The sequence below is a fragment of the Lissotriton vulgaris genome, chromosome 7 (genome assembly GCF_964263255.1).
Source record: "Lissotriton vulgaris chromosome 7, aLisVul1.2, whole genome shotgun sequence".
NCBI classification, from domain to species: Eukaryota; Metazoa; Chordata; class Amphibia; order Caudata; family Salamandridae; genus Lissotriton; species Lissotriton vulgaris.
In genome coordinates this window covers 643,706,465-643,724,392 of record NC_141695.1, presented here as the reverse complement: position 1 = coordinate 643,724,392, position 17,928 = coordinate 643,706,465, and the positions used below count along the sequence as shown (strand labels likewise).

Genomic DNA, 17,928 nt, shown 5'->3' with positions numbered 1-17,928 from the left:
CACAGAAACCGAGGAAGGCATCAGCACGATAGTGATACAATCACGGCGGACATCTTGAAAAGTCCTCGTAATTAAATATAAAGCACAGCAAAAGAAGAAAAGGCATTTAATTAAATTAATTAATTAAGAGAGTACTCATACTAAGACGGAAACAAATTCTTAATACTGTTTCACATATCACAAATATGGAGGAAAACTACCTGGAACTAACAAGTGGGAACGCATACATCATAAAATACCCAACCTACCTTTCTAAGAATGCAGCCAAAAAATTTAAGCATAACATTATGAGGAAAAACCCTGACACATTGATCTCTGACACTTCTGTGTGCATGGCCAAAGGAGTCATCACGAAAGATATGATATTCTTCACCAGAAAAAGGGCGAAATGGCGCAATGCATTTACAACGTTGCTCTATATAAAATCCACAACTAACATCCCTCATGGTACAAAATATATGACAAAAGCATCACCCAACCTGAGAGCGGACCTCTGCATTACTATCTTCAAGACTGGGATAGTGATGATCCAAGCATCTAACAACAACCTGGAAAAATTCGACAACTTTTCCGCATCCTTAAAAAGAAACAGAGACCACGAAGCCACTAATACACCGGAAAAACACAGAAGACAACCTTGCCACACCCAACCACACCAATATAATAAGCACCACATCTAGGGTCCGCCAGGAACCTGATCAAGTCACGCAATCAAGAGTCAATAGGCCTTTACAACTCCAGAGTCCGTCAGAAGACAACACAACCTCATCAAATGCTATCTCCACAATTAGTACCCCAACCAGAGACCGACAGGAACCTGAACAAATCAACACTCCATCTAGAGACCTCGGGGAACAGGACATTCAACCAGGAGCCTTATGCGGAACAGAAAGTACGTTGACCAGGAACGAAGATGAGAAAACGCGAAATACAAACAACTTCAACAACAGTGGATCGCCAAGCCGAGACAGAACGGCCAACCCAGCAATAAAGGTCCAAGGAGAACACCGACCAGAGAGAAATAAGAAGAAAATGAGACAGGGGTCTGAACGGAAACGCAAGAACAGAAATTGGGAAGATCGAATCATACGAAGGAATAATCACATTACGTCAACTAAGGTCATGAGAAAAATTCTCGAGATTCAAACACAAATCAGTATCATGTGGCAGGAATTATCAAACACCTTGAAAGGTATAGAAAGACTACGTGATATTACAGAAAACACTCACACAGAAGTAGAACACATCAAACAGCTATTAAATATAACCAAAGACAAAAACAAGGAGAGAGCGATGCCATTGTCAGACAGACAAAACAGACCAAATAGGAATCAAAACTCTTTGTCGGAAGTAGAGATACTAGCACTACTCAGGGAGTACGAGCAATCGGACCCCACCAGAGTTCAGGAAATCAAAAGAGTATCGATAGACGCAAACACAAAACGCAGCGTTTCAGGTTGCGGTGCGTGTGGTCTGTGGACGCTGTATTGAATTGAAAACTGTGCCGCTGCTGATCTTAGAGCACGCATGATCCATTTTTAAAAATCTTAGCACATTTGCACATTTATCTTTTATGTCCGCGGCTGATATTAAAAGCACGCTGGACAAATTGTTTTAAATTGTTACATTGTACCTCTTCATGTGAAAGCCGCTTTTACCTGCACTTTACCGTCCTCGTGGCCTCGTTCCGCCCCGGCTTGTGCCGTTTGTTGCGGAGGGCCAGCTCGAGGAGCGCACTTCCTGTTGGCTGACACCACTTCCGCCCTGCGCTAGTCTTTGCAGGTGAGCGGTCTAGTGCTGCCGAGCCCGTCCTACTATTTAATTGGCGCTCTCTGCTCCCAGCCCCAGTGACAAACGCAGCGTTTCAGGTTGCGGTGTGTGTGGTCTGTGGACGCTGTATTGAATTGAAAACTGTGCCGCTGCTGATCTTAGAGCACGCATGATCCATTTTTAAAAATCTTAGCACATTTGCACATTTATCTTTTATGTCCGCGGCTGATATTGAAAGCACGCTGGACAAATTGTTTTTAATTGTTACATTGTACCTCTTCATGTGAAAGCCGCTTTTACCTGCACTTTACCGTCCTCGTGGCCTCGTTCCGCCCCGGCTTGTGCCGTTTGTTGCGGAGGGCCAGCTCGAGGAGCGCAATTCCGGTTGGCTGACACCACTTCCGCCCTGCGCTAGTCTTTGCAGGTGAGCGGTCTAGTGCTCCCTCCCCCTCTAGTACTTAATGGTGGCATGGAGGAAGCGCAGCGGACGAGCGCAGCGGGAGCGCCGACTTCGCGCCGAAGTCGCGCACAAGTCAAGCCCGTCTGCGCCCGTCCGCGCCAGCACGGGCCCAGGGACCAGTTCCTCTGCCCACGATTACGTAACCTATTCTCGTACTGCCTTACTGCGGTTGCGGGGGCCTTCTTGTTCCTCGAATATCGTTTTTAATTGTCACAATGCGCCCACTTCTTGCCCAAATTGCAGCCTCTCATTGGAATCTTCCATTTCAAGCATAGACTGTATGTCTTCTACTTTTTGGAATATTCCCTCCCGCAGTCTCACTTCCCCCTCCACTCCGCCCAATCCCTGTTCCCTTCTGAGGTTTATTAGTATTAATTGTCCATCTCTCTCGAAACACAAGAGAGATATTTTTGACCTTTTGGAGACAGCTAGCCCAGCTGCCATGTTTGTCACTGAAACCTGGTTAAATGATAGCTCTGGCCCTGACATCGCCATGGCTCTCCCCAATGATTACACCTATGTTGGGCGGAACCGGGTTCTTAAAGATGGCGGGGCAATCGCCATTATTTTCAAGAGAGAATTCTCTTGTAAATGGGAAGACCTCGATTTCCCAAACTGCGAAGCGGGTTTGTTTAAACTCTTACTTACTCCTCATTTTACTTTAACCGGCACGCTGATCTATCGTCCGCCCGGCTCTGCTAGTAGCTGGGCCTCCTCCTTCCCTGAACTTATTGCCCCATTCTTGGCGCAATCAACTAATTTTATCGTCGTTGGTGGCTTAAACATCCATTTTAACTCTGCTTCGTGTGCCATTTCTACACGCCTCTTACAGGATCTTGCAGCCTTAGATCTTCATCTTCATAATTCCGACCCCACTCACAAGGCCGGTAATCTTTTAGACCCCATCATTTCTAACCTCACTGGTATTTCCTACCAATCCTCAACGCCGGTCACCTGGTCGGACCATTTTATTGTTAACTTCTCAATTAAAATGACTATGGTTAATTCCTCTAATCCCGCTCTCCCTCACAAAGCCAGCAGGAACTGGAAACGTTTAGACGTAGCCAAACTAAACTCCTTTCTTGCCAACTCAAAACCTGCGTCTTCCAGTATAACTACTAAAGAGCTACCTACTGTCAGATTGTGGTTGACAACAGCGTTGGATTCCTGTCTCCCGACTCAAAGAAATAAATCTCAAATCCATCACCCACCGGCACCATGGTTCACTGACGCACTTCGCCAAGAAAAATCCAATTGTAAAAAACTGGAACGCATATGGCGTTCCAACTATAACTCTGATCAGAAAGTAAAATACAAGGCTGCCCTTAAAACTTATCACTCGGCTTGTGATATCGCCAGAGCCAATTTTGCTAATACCACTATTCTTACGGCGCAAAATAGACCCAAGGCCCTGTTTAAAATAGTTAAAGAGCTTTCAGGTGCGTCTACTGTACCCAAGGATCCCTGTCTGGACACTGCCCAGTGTGATGTTTTAGCCAATTTCTTTGTTGAGAAGATTGATAAGATCTATGATACTTTTAACTCTACTCCCGTTGCGTCCACTTACCCTGATCTAACCTTACGCACTTCCCCTCCTGCTATTATCCCTTGCTCCATTTCCTTTATTCCCCTACTTCACGCTTGGGATCCTATCTCCCCTACGCTTTAAAAAAAGTATCTGCAAGACATAAAATCTGGTTCCCCCCTTGACCCAATGCCTCCTCAAGTTCTGAGCTCTTTGGACCCTGCCCTACTCCATATTATTTTGAAGGTTCTGAATGCATCACTAACTGAAGCTATCGTTCCTAATGAATGGAAGCACGCTATGGTGGTCCCATTATTAAAAAAGGCCAACGCAGATCCCAACAACCCATCTAACTTTCGCCCTATTTCTTTGCTTTCATGTTTCTCTAAAATTCTAGAGAAACACGTTAATTCTTTGCTCAATTCCCACGTGAAACCTCTAATCTTCTTCATGGTTCTCAATCCGGGTTCAGGGCTGGTTTTTCTACTGAAACCACTCTCCTTGGTGTGTCGGAATCCATCAGACAAAAGGTGGACAATGGGAAAACAGTGGCACTCATATTGCTTGATTTGAGTGCCGCATTTGACACCGTCTCCCACTCCATCTTGTTGTCCACTTTGAAATTTGTGGGTGTCGATGGTTCCGCCCTGGCCTGGATTGCTAATTTCCTTTCTGATCGCACGTTTCTAGTTTTTTCTTCTACATCTGTTTCATCAATATTCCCCTCTAATCACGGAGTTCCACAAGGGTCTATCCTCAGCCCTCTTTTTTTTAATTTGTATGTGAGACCTCTTGCTTTTTTGGCGGAACAGGCAGGTCTTACAATTTATTCCTATGCCGATGACACTCAAGTCATCTACTCACTCTCCACTAACAAAAATCTTCCCTCTTCCTCTCTTCAAGTTGGACTAAAACAAATATCTGCATGGATGCTTGAGCACAAATTAAAACTGAATGGGGACAAAACAGAACTGATCCTGTTTGGCTCTGACACCTCGCTCTGGGGCCCACAACATTGGCCACCGGAGATGGGCCCTCTACCTACCCCCAACTACGACTGCTCGCAATCTTGGGGTCCTCCTTGACAATCAATTGTCCTTCAGGCAACACGTCGTGAAAGTCTCCGCCACCTGTACCACCATCATCAGGTGGCTGAGGAAAATCACGTGGATGCTGCCTGCTGACACCCTGAGGACTGTAGTCCAGGCTCTTGTCACCTCACGCCTGGACTATGGGAATATCCTACTCCTGGGTGCCTGCAAGGCGGTAACTAGGAAGTACCAGGTGGTACAAAATATGGCTGTTCGCCTTATTTGTAACCTACCCGCCAGAACCCCGGCCACGTCTCATATGCGTAAACTGCATTGGCTGCGAATTGAGAGCAGAGTCAAATTCAAGGCACTATGTCTCATGCACAAGATCATGACTGGAAGAGCTCCACACTACCTATCTGTTCTAGTGCAGCAATATATCCCCGCCCGCACACTTAGGTCATCCACCGAGAATAAGTTTAGGATACCGCGTGTCAAGAGAGCTAAAATGGGAGGCCGTTCGTTCTCCCTGTTAGCACCTTCTCTTTGGAACTCCTTACACCCACCTCTGCGTTCTGAAATGTGCTTCTTGACTTTCCGTAAAGGAATTAAGACCTGGCTCTTCAATACTTAAACTGCTGGTCTGACGCTTCTCTCTCCCTGTATATCGTTCTGTTTGCCTTAGCGCCGGGAAACCTCCGGGTAGCTGCGCGCTTAATAAATGTAATTATAATAATAATAATAAACAGAACATCCACGAGAAACGGAAGGCAACCCAATCTCAACAACTTACAACAAATCCAACTAACCACCGACACGTCAAACAGGATCACAGATAACATTTAAGAGTCATACAAAGGGTGCATCGGAAATAGAACTCCACAAATTCAAGGGAGTAGATTTGCATCGCCACGAGAGACCACAAACACCAGGTATGGGAGCACAGGAGGCCAAGTGGACGACAATCTTCGACTTAATAGCAGCGAACAAGCACAAGCAATTCTGGCAACATATAAACGCTGTTAGACCCGGCTTCCTGGGCACCAGGGCACTCAGGGGTAACTGCGCTCCAATCGCATCAACTGGAGTGTTCCCTCACTGGTGTCCTGGGGCCTCAGAACTAAGGGTCCCAAAACTGGATAACCAAGTACTCTTCTCCAGCACTTGACTCTCTCAGGGTAGCGAGACAGAGCAGTCCAAGGCTTACTCAAGGAGGTGAGGTGGGGTTAGACATTCAGAATACAGTGTAAACCGTACCACCAGCTGATAAACGCAATGTCCAGTCAGTGCTTTACTTTTTATAAAAGAAAAGTACTTTAATACACATAAGATAATTATACTACACATAAAACTAGGATAAACAGTGAAAAACAGAAGTCTCTACAACCCTCTGGGACAGAGTTCTGACCCCAAACAGTATTATAGCACCTAGATGCCAAGCACTATAAAAACACAGTTAACATGAAAACACACAGTAAGCATTGCACATTACAGATCATGTTACACAGGGCTGCTCTCATTCACTAGAGCCTTGATACCAATCTTTGGATTGAAAGGATATAGTTTCAGCATATGATGTGAAGTCAAATGTTCTTGATCAGCCCCATAACCCCCCACCCAAAGCAACAGAAGTGCCCTCCCGAAGTGAGTGAGGACACCGCTCTAGTGGTGTCAGGGATCTGATCATAGGTGCCTGATATCTTGGCACAGTTTACTGGAGTCCCACTAGTCCAGTAGCCACTGGCTAGCTGTAGGAGGGTAGTGGCTGGGCAGAGTGTCAGTTCACCCTGATACCCTCAGAGATCATAAAAAGAAAGGTGGGGGCCTGCTTCACTGGCCTCTATTCCCAGGTACTGCTTGTACAGGCTCCCAACGCGCAAGGGAGGAGCCTAGAGGGGATTTGATCTCACCTTCAAAGACTAGAATCAAGCATCCTCTTCTCTGGCTCTCGTCATGTGCTGCAAGCTTCTTTCCACCAGCTTTTCTTGGTGTGCCGCAAGCTTCTTTCCACACCTTGGGTGATGTGCCGCGAGCTTCCTTTCCACACCTTGGGCAGCTGTCTGTAATTTCCTTGGTCCAAAGCACAGGCTCCCCCAAGCCTCATAAAACAGCTGGTTCCTAATGTTGCTGATTCCTTCCTTCCAGACCGCCGTGAACAGAGTCTTATCTCCTGCCTTCACACCGCTGGGTCGCGGCTGGCTACCGTCAGAGGGCTCTGGTGTGGCTCCCTCGTCAGTCATAGACCAGTCTTGAACAACAGCTGACCACTCAGGCCAGACTTTTATCACCTCTGATTGATAGGCTCATCCAATCGAAGGGTCTGCTACTTTTGCATCCTGAATACACCTCCAATCACAAACCATTCACCGCGTGTTCAATGCATGGGTAAAGCATGTACCAGGTCCCTTCCTGGATCAGGCTGTGCAACTCCCTAGAGAGGAATTTTAATTAACTCCAGCCCAGGAGGCCCTGGCCAGTGGGGGAGGGTCCTCTCCACACAATTAGTGCAGCTAAACCCAGATAAGAGCCAAGTGTCACCCCCAGCCCAACAGGCCTTTCCAAGGAACTAGGGAGGGGTGCGGGGGAGTTGGGATGTCCAGCAGAACAGCTCGCATTCCTCACACTGGCTCAAATCCCCATTCTTCCCCTGTACACCCACGGCCTCTCAAACACACATCAGTCAGACAAATGCAACAGGCCCACAGGCATGTCAAACTGCACAGACTTGGTCAGGAGGATGCCTAGGGACTCACCCCTCCTGACTATAGATTTATTGCTGCCACCACTGTCAGTCTACCACAGCCTTAATAGAGAGAGCAGTAGCCACTCTCTGAAAAATAGGGGTGCACTAGGCATGCCCACTCGACTTCAGAGCCAAGCTCTAGGGTCTCAATCCATGTAAACAGGGAGACCCTCAGTGGACATGTATGATTGTCATGCTCACTGAGGAAGGAATCTAGAAACTATACAGTAGCTTTTGAGCGACTTGCCTGGAGATTAGCATAAGGCAGGGGAAGCACTCTCTCCGGAGACATGCAGGAGACTTCCCGTCCCAACAAACGCCATATGTCATGATGGCTCAAACAAGGAGAATTCAGTGCAAGCACAGGACTAGATGGCACACGTCAAAGCTCTTTACACCAAGCCCCGGGATAAATGCCATCTTACCCATGACACACTCAAGAGAGATGAAGACGCAACTGACACAATCACGAAATCAACCACAAGAAGGAGAGAATCTATCATCCTCAAAGTTTTAAAGAAAATAATAAGGGTTAGTCCCCCTGGTCTCCATGGCCTTCCAGGGTCACTATTCAAAGGAAATCCGCAGTTCTGGGCTTCAACCTTAGCAACACTGATCACTGAATGTTGGCTCTTGGAAGAGGTTCTCGAATCATGGAGAGGATCTCTTCTCCTGCACAACTTTGAGAAGGGATTCAACGCTGACCCAAAACACTATCAGCTCATAGCGCTGTTGGACACAAAGGACACAGAAGGCCTGTTACCCTTCTACCAGACAGGTTTTCATGCTGTAGATCAACAGTGGACAATATAGTCGCCCTCCCTCATCTCACCCATCAAGCAGCAACCCAGGCATCGCTCCCCGTGTTTATATGTTTTATCAACCACTCAGCCGCTTATAACAGTTTTCAGGAATATCTTATGAGGGAAACTGGAGAAGTGGAACATCTGCCCCAAACTGCTATGTGCAATCATGTACTTATACACGAGGACCTGGGTACGAGTAAAAGTCACGGCCGAGACAGCTACCACTAAGATCACCACAGATCGGGGATCAAAGCAGGGCTGTGTACTGGCCACTTTGTTGTTTAATCTCTACTCAACAGTTATATCTGGCCTGGCCCTAGTCACCCCCAGAGTTGGCAAAAGGAGAATCCTTCTTATGCAGTACAGGGAAGATCTAGTGCTGCCCGACCAAACAAAAATCAGCTTCCAAACAGCTCCCAGTGCTCTAAGCACATACAATCTAAGGAATGTGCTACTTGCCAACAGAACAAATACTAAATTTGTGATCTTCAGAAAGTACCCAAAGAAGAGGCTCAGCAAATGATGGCTGGGTCCACTAAAATTGGACTGCGTGCAACATTATAATTATCTGGGAGCCTGGTTAAGCAGAACTGGGAACCCCACTTTACATCTAAACAAATTGAAAAGCAAGGCAAGAATGATCACATACTCCCGGTGCACACTAAACGCCACCCTCGTCAGCCCAACGACCATGCCATACGGTGGGTGGTGTCTGCAAAGCTGCTTCCCGCTCTTAACTATGCACAGTAAGCATTTCCAGGAAGTTGGCAACTACTTTATGAAATATCCAGTGCGCAGCTTATAAGAAACTGTTTCACCTTTCAAAGCACACACGAAATACCTTGATCAATCTGGAATTCTGGCTCGCGGAGCAAAAGCTAGATAACTTGGCCGCCCTGACAAAGTACTACTTCCAGGCAACGACTGCACATGACAACTCCATGAAGTCATCAATAATAACAATTTTCACAAGTGCTAATATAACCCCTAGTCAACCAATCTAGCACTAGCAATGGAGCCCCTTCATCTGGCGGTGGAAAACTGGAATACAAACATGATAATCTATTCATGTATCAAACAACAAAAAGAAAACATCTGTAACAGCCATCACGTAAACTGGATACAGAAGCTCTCCTAGCTACATCCCCACGAGTCTTCAACCGCACCACAAAGGAGCGCCCCTGCCAAACTTCACCTCCACCACACTGTTTTTAAATACGCCATAAAACTAATTCAGCAAGCTGAGTCCCACTCCCAAATCAGGGAACTGAATCCATCTTGGAAACACTTGAGACCATCACCGGCTGCCGATTGCAACCGCAGAAGAGAATCTTTAGCATATTTACTGCTGTGTTGTCCTGCTCCGTGTTACATGCCCGGCGAACATTACTGAGGTTGATATTAATACAACACAGGACTTGCTCAGCCAACAAGGCTGTTTCAGTTCTATACTTCTTGGTAAGTTTTTGAAATGGCCATATTTGAGATATTCACTTCGCTAGCTTGTAATCAGCCAAGAAATTGCCATAGCAGTCAATCTGTTGAATTCCCGCATGAGCAGTGTCTAATTAAGTGGCACCTTTCATCATAATTTAACATTACACAAGCCTTTTGTCTTGGACAATCATATGATATTTCCAAGGGGCTAAATACTACACCATATCATCATATGTCATTAGCACTCGAAGTGTCACACTTCGCTTGGGCCTGTAACTTGTATTTTAACTTTATGCCACCATGTGGTCAAGCACTGACTCACCGCTTTCCGGATTGGCGAGCTCCACCAGAATGATTCCAGCACAGTCTACATGCCCTTTATTCCTCGCCAACATTATTGTGCACCCGACCAGATACCTCAATTCCAGCAGCCTTGCACTCTTCCTGGAATTGTTCTCTTGCACTTTAATTCCATGCCTCAGTGCAATGGGCTCTGAGCCTTAATTTTGTAACACCCTGCACCCCCCATCCTCACTGTTACCCCAAGAACTGCACTTTAAATGTATGTCCCTGCACAGTGAGGTGTTGTGCCTATTTTAGCATCCTTGCACTTTACCAAGATTTGCACTTTGCAATTAAACTTTATTCCCCAGAGTCGTACCGAGTCGTGATCCCCTCTGCAGGTGGTTCGGGCTGCCCTTTACTTACAGCACCGAAGTACCCCGTACATCCCTCATACTCAGCGTGCATCTCAAGTACTATTCCCCGTCCTTTAATGTCACTCTCTTTACACCCTCTTTTTTCCCATGATGCCCCATCATAAACACAGGACGCCTCCAGTGCACTTGTAAGCCGGAACAATTTTTTTAATTAACAGTAAAATACTTAATATGCACCTGTTCTTTTATGCTTCAACCTTATTTTAATACGTTTTGCTAAAGTCGCCTGTATCAAAGTTCGACTTTGTTATGCTTTGTAAGGATTTAAGTAATCACACAATAAACTTACTGTCACTTATTTGCATAGGAACTCTGCAGATAAGTTTCTGTCTGGCAGAAGCAAGCAGCAAGACCCGGACTAAGTTCCACAAAACACGTAGAGGACTAAGGGCCACATGTACAAAATTTAGGAAATGAGATTTCCTAATTCCTATTCTTACTAAATCACAATGAGGAAATCACAATTTATAATGTAAGAAAACTGAAAGGTTTTTAGTAGCGATTCCTAATGGGTCGCAAATTGACAGACTCCATTAATGTTAATGATGTAGATCGTAATTTATTTTTGTTTTTTAAATGCAGCCCATTCCCTTGAAGGAAACAGGATGTGTTTAATAAGAAAAAATTAAACTTTGAAGTTACATTTTTTTAAGAGTGGCCATAGTCCGTGGAACCACTGTCTGCTTTAAAAAAATTATATATTTTTTACATTCTCAAAGGAGAAGGTGTACCTTTTAGTAGTCGGTAAAACAAACTAATGTTTTGCAACCGTAATTAGGTTGCAAAACATTCATACATAGCAAAGCAATTGGGTTTTGGAAAAGATGCCTTAAATACTACCCTTTAAAATATTGAATCACTAAACCAAACTGTGATTAGGTAACAAAGTTACTGAATGTTAACTGGGTATTTGTACATATGAAAAAGCATTTTTGAAGTCGGAATCAGCCCGATCAGACCATTACTGACCGGAAAAATGTTTTGTACATATGGCCCTAAATCACATATCAGATAATGATACAGGGAAAAGTAGGGGCTGAGGGAGATGGTGGCCCTTTTATGAAGTTAAGTTCATTGATCTACCCGATTTCATTCCTTCTCCGAAGGGTGGCTTGCATTTTGATCAACTCCATCCAAAACATTGACAAGTTGAAGGTCTTGCTCAAAGAAAAGTGGCTATGCTCCAAATTTGAGGAGTGTGAGTCACTAGGAGAGAACTGAAAAAGGAGGAATATAGCTTTTCTTCATGGAATACAAAATAATTACCTTGGTGGACCAAAAAAATGTTTTGCCACACACATCCTCAAATGAGAATATGTTGGTCTCCAAAACAATATCTACTGTTGGCAGCAAAACAACTTACAATACCACTCTTCAGACTTTGCAGAAACATGGATCAAACCACTGTCTCACATCTCCGACCCACTACATATCTAGAGCCCAGAAGAATATTCGACTCAAGAACTTATGCCAAGAGAGGCTTCGCCGCTAAAATGATCCTTCATACAAACTAGTGCCTTATAGAATAATTTAATACATTTTTCAAGAATAATGCGGATATATGCTTCCTTTACTTTTTTCCCTCGTATGCTTAGAAAGACATTTTTTTTACCTATAGCAGAATAACCTCTAGGTTGTGGTACTGAAAAAGACAGTAGATGAGAAACTAGGGTACACTGCTCTCTTGAAATGTGAATTAAGAGCAGTACCGTGCATTTAAAGGGTTAAAGTAAACAAACATGTGGCCCTTGATACCAATTGCATCTATGTACAGGCACTGGGGCATTTTTGGGGTTACCTCTGAAATGAGGAATTTATCAAACGGTCTATCAACTATAAAGTTCGTTCTGTGGAATGATGAGCCACAGACATCTGCCAGTGGAACCTTTCAAGTCGTGTTTGACTTCAAAAGCTAGCCCGGTATCACACCATCAACCCTTATCGAGTGAGTGCTTTCACACATAAGTGCTTATCTCATAAATGTGCAAGTTTGGAAGTACCTACTCCTGATCAGGTGACAGAGGGCACTAGAAAAAGTGAAACAATCATATTGTCAGTACCAACAGGTGAAGCAGATTCATCGATCACAGGCAGCAACAAATCGCACTACATAAATCCGGCAGCTTATGTGCATTAACAAACTCTTCAACTCTTATAAAACGTGTCCTCTTACCACACTGACAGGAGATGCCTCATGAGCAATCTCCCACATGAATTTAAGCTCAGAAAACAGAAGAACATGGATGCTGTGTGTCGATTAACCAGGAATGTATCTCCACATCCAGCACTGCTCCAAGCTACTAATGAATACAAGTTTTGGAAAGTTATTAGAACAAACTTGGTTCACAACAGAACCACAAAAACAATGTGACCCTGAAGGCAATTCCCAACCTGGCGAAAGGAAAGAAAAGTAGAACAAAAGAGAACTTTATACCCCCACTGAAGGAAGCCTGAACCAGGAATCTTAAGCCTCAACTATTTTCCTTTCGGTCATTGATCACAGGGAAGGTTTCAGTTCATGAATTGAAAAATAATGACCCACATTCAAGACAGAGCTGAAAATTACAAACATGGAGATGCCTAAAACACTAATCGCCATCCTACCTCAAGGTCAGGAAGTTTTGTGGAGGTTCACACAACTAGCATGAGAGGATTACAGAATTAAAGTCCAAGGCCTTCTGTGGCTGGTCCTAGGCCCTCTTACCTGCGGGCCAGTGTGGTCAAAAACGAAATCTGAAGCAAACCACCAAGCTCAAAAAAACGTCTAACATACCTGTAGATACTATTTGAGAGCAGTGCACAAGCACACTCCTCTGCTAAATATGCTGTGGCAGAAGTGCCATCTTGGGCCGAGTAAGCCAGAGAATCTGAAGATGTACGAGTATGTACAAAATGAATCCAGTATAATAAACCGGTCTAACTGCGGAGTACGGAGAGCGCTGGTGTGACACTACAAAAAGGTACACTGTAGGATAGAGTAACTTAAACAGTAGAAGGTATCATATAAATGGATATGAATATTGTGCGCCAAGTCAACTCTAGTAACAATAAAGGCATTGAATAAACAGTGCACGACCCCATGAAAGAGCGGAGACCTTGTAGTAACAGGAATGTAGACAAATTGACAATACAACTTAAGTTGGGTGCCGAATGTTTAACCGACTTCCAACTCCTCTGCCAAAATAATTTAACATGTTATCACGTAAAGGCTGGCATTGTAAGTAGGCATTTCAGAGTAAACACCTACTGTATTCTACATTAGTTACGGACACTAGTACACATAATTTACAGGCAGGCTGTTTCCATGCAAGGTCTTGACGCTAACGAGCAATATTCGCACTAGAACAAACAACATCCGGTTTCAGCATGATTTTAACTTAAAATTTAAAATCAGTATCATAAAACTCCACTTTAAAACGTTATCTTCATTTATCATCAGAAAAAGGGAAAACGCGGCACCACAAAGATGCAGGAAAATACTTAGCTGCGGTTACGTAGGCAAACCTACCTGAAAAGTCTTGGAATATTCTGTTTCAGGGCTGGCATGCCAGCAGAAAAAGAGAAATGCACAAGCAGCAGAACAGAAAGGGACACCAAGATAGCTGAATTAATAGCCACCGCCCCGCCAATGAAGCCAAACACAAACAGCAGCACGCAGCCTGGCCTCATGGCGTTGTGCTTGCATTGTGAAATGCCAGCACGAAGGCAGCTACAAAATGGACAAAGGAGCGAGTATGTTAGTAGTGAATTTCTGTGATTCAGCTGGTACCACCAAAACAATGCAATCGGCAGCAGCAGCAACGTTTCACTTTGTTCTGCAACAGTTCCAACGCGATTACATCATCTCGCTTTTCGCGTTATCACCCACTCTCCAACCATGAGGCTGCGGCGTCTTTCACAGGATCTATGCAGCAAATGAGCAGGCGCACCTACTGCGCCCTTTACCCTCCAGTTCGACTCAACGTAATGATTCGGGTGATCACGCAACGCGTAACCTGATCTCACAGCAGCAAAATAGAACGAGCTCCCATCTTTAACAATGCCATGCTTCATTAGCAAATACAACAAAGCACGTAATTTAACAAATGCCGAACTATATTTAAATTGATATGCCATCCGAGCATTTCATAACAACGTAGCAAAATACAATTTAGATATTAATAAATTAGATTTTTATTTGCGCATTAAAGTAGAGCAGACAATAATAGTTTAACTGCCATGGTTGTGTGCGCTTCTCAAATAAATCCTTATGTCTAAATGAACCGTATTATTACAATATACATTTTGTAAAATCCAAACTCAAACTCCGTACAACCACGAGGTACACTGTATTTATCTTAAGAGGAGTGACACAAAAACTCACCTAATTTTTTGTGCAGCTGTTTCTTGCTGATCACCTGCTAACAGCTGATGAACTTTCATTCTTTCCAAGTGCTCCATGTAATTATGAATCATCTGTTCAAAATCAGGAGAAAATAATTCTGTTAAGTGGAAAAACGCAAATAGTAAACTATTATTCACTTAATATAAAATATTTACCTTTAATAGACAGATATCTCATACATTGATCAGTTTATCTGAGGTAGCAGGTGAGAGCATTGCACTGCAGTCGTAACCCAGCACCAAGAAATGGTTAGGAGAATATTTGGCCCGAGGATAGTTGTGAGGGGACGGCACGCACCCATTGCCCAGACATGTAGAGGCTCTATGCCTTACAAGACTAGCCAGCTGCTTTGATTGGGCAGCAATCTCTCAATGGATATTGCTCTTTGGTCAGATGCACCCTCTAGGTCTAGGAGGACACAGGTAGGCACCAGCTTTGGGGTTAAATAAAAGAACTCTTAAAAAGATGGACATTCAGAAGAAGAGTGCAGCCCATACATGGAATACAAAAGGTGCGTACTCTGGAAAAGGGGACTGATTGGAAGTGGACACTAAACGGGACCACTGACACCAGTCTGAAAACAAGCATTTACAATGAAATAGGTCTCGCAGCATTAAAGTTTGAGTTATTGGCATTGTATATGACAATGCGTTGCATCAATTTTTTTTCAAACTTTGAATTGGTGTATAAATGAACACCTGGGCTTGGTGGTGCATAGCATGGCAAGAAGGGACAATATGATGTTACGTGGTGTCCTAATATAGCGTGCATAAGTCCTAAATCCGCCTTGGGGCGCTAAGTGACAACAATATGTGGAGGAAAGGAATGACAAGTTTAAGCTATTGGCATTGTAATTGTCCATGCTTTTTATTTAAAATTTAAAAACCAATACATAAATAAAAGGCATTGTCATTTACAATGGCAACAGCTCAAACTTGCATAAATGCGAGATCTATTGCATTGGAAATGCTTGTTTCGAGTTGGGTGAGCTGCGTGTCTCATTAAGCGCGGCAGCCATTATTAAGCATGTAAATAAAAAAATTAAAAAACAACGACCCCTTCTGCTTTCTTAACATATTTTTTTTATGTGCTGCCTTTACTAAAGACTGTATGGGTCGCATGCAATATCTCTTTATAAGGGTTAATTGACAGCTGCTGGATCACATTCAAAGGAATGCTGATATTTCAGTACATTAATATTGAAGCTTACTTATGCGTTGTAGGACTAGCCTAACAAATAAAATACAAATATGTATTTACATATTCAGAGATGCTTTGGCAACACTCTTCATTCATTAGTCTCTTCAGTTGCCAGTCACATCTTACATACATCGATCACAGCTAACATCACAGGGCACAGTTTAGTCAACTTTAGGCAATGTCTCCCTCGCCCTGAGTGGCAGTATTTTGCCTGTTCATATGGAATGAATGGCTAAAGAGAAGGTGTACATCAGTGCCAGACATGCTGGCCAATACACGTGGTCTCAGCCACAATTCTGGCTAGGCTGGACTACGGGAACTCCCTATATTTAGGTTTGCCCCAGCGGTTGCTGGACAAACTACAGGGAGTTATGAATGATGCAGCGAGGCTGATATTTAAAAAACCCAGGACTGCTCATGCCTCTCCCCTGATGCAGGAGCTGCACTGGCTCCCAATTCGTCAGAGAATTGTCTTCAAAGGACTGTGCATCGCTCACAAGGCTCTGTATGGCAAAGCACCAAAATACCTGAAATCCCGACTATCCCCCTACACACCGGGTAGGACTTTGCGTTCGTCGGACGCCACTCTTCTGTCCCAATCCCGCTTCAAATTGACCACGGTGGGGGGCCGTGCGTTTTCCAACACGCTCCCAGCTTTATGGAACAAATTGGATCCAGAGCTCAGGAAGGAAAGTAACTTACTTTTCTTCAGAAAAAAACTAAAAACTGTATTGTTTAAACAAGCATGGAGCAGATCTTAGGTGCACAGTTGGTTTCAAGTGAATGTAACATCTTATCACGTAAATCTGGACAGACAGCGCTTAGAGACCCCTGTGGTTATAACGCGCCATATAAATTAAATAAATAAATAAAAATAAATAAAAATAAATAAATATTTCCCAAGACTATTTTCTTTCCATATTTTTCCCACATATTGTTATATTTAAATTATATATTCATGTTATAGCAATGCAAGCCAATAGCACCACTTCTTTGCGCTACGAAGAAATCAATGTTCTGCGATATACGTTCAAACTAAAAAGAGTATCTTTACTTGGTCTAAGCCCGCCTACCTGCTAGGAAGCAACCTTACTGTTAAAATTACACAACTCTTTTTTTATTTCAAATTATGGCCACCACATGTAAATGGCAGCATGTTTATTTTTTTCTGGTTTCCATTTTTGTGGAGTATGCTTGCAATAAAAAACATAAAAATGCACCAGCCAGCCTATGCGGGACCTACTGGCTTCGACACAGCTTGTTTAACTAATGTAAGCCCTCAATGCTTTATCAGAACGAGGCCCTCCTTGAACAGAAGAAGCAACATTAATACTACACATAAGCAGAACTCGATTCCTGAAGCATGCATGTCTCTCTCCTACTACCTGGCCCCAGTCACATCTTATCATTTTATCTCCAAAAGAAACAGCATGAATAAAGATAAACTTAACAAGGTCTGTGATCTCACACAAATATGAAAAATCCTGCCTTTCAGAACCTATACAGATTACTGCATAAAAAAAGAAAACTCTATGGAAGACTAACATAAAAACAGAGTTCTAGATGTGGAGATCTAAAATACAGATGTATTTTAAGGTTTATGCAAATACTCCTGTAATGCAGCCAAGATCCTTCACAAGTAGCACTAAATCACTTAGTACTTCAGAAACAAGATATCGCTGCACAACGAGTACCAGAATCGAATGAAGCGAGAGGCGGTGAGTTACAAGGGACGTGGCAGTCTACATCTGACATTGATTTTGAGAACAGGAGTTATGAAATATGCGATCACTAGGGTTTCTCCAATCTCTGTTCACATTTGCAGGCTGGAAGCAGAAAAGCAGCAAGCCACC

At 43.7% G+C, this 17,928-nt stretch overlaps 1 protein-coding gene across 4 annotated transcripts in view; it reads right to left on the bottom strand.

The window, feature by feature from the left end:
- Positions 1 to 17,928, bottom strand: part of SPAG9 (sperm associated antigen 9) — a 1,654,314-nt gene that overhangs the window by 1,441,683 nt on the left and 194,703 nt on the right. For 3 of the 4 annotated variants that reach the window (XM_086930851.1, XM_086930853.1, XM_086930852.1), the window contains exon 4: positions 14,855 to 14,946. In XM_086930851.1, the coding sequence (XP_086786977.1) occupies positions 14,855 to 14,946 (92 nt within the window). Of the gene's footprint in view, positions 1 to 13,999; positions 14,405 to 14,854; positions 14,947 to 17,928 lie in introns of those variants that run through there. The other variant, XM_086930854.1, reaches the window with a different exon arrangement.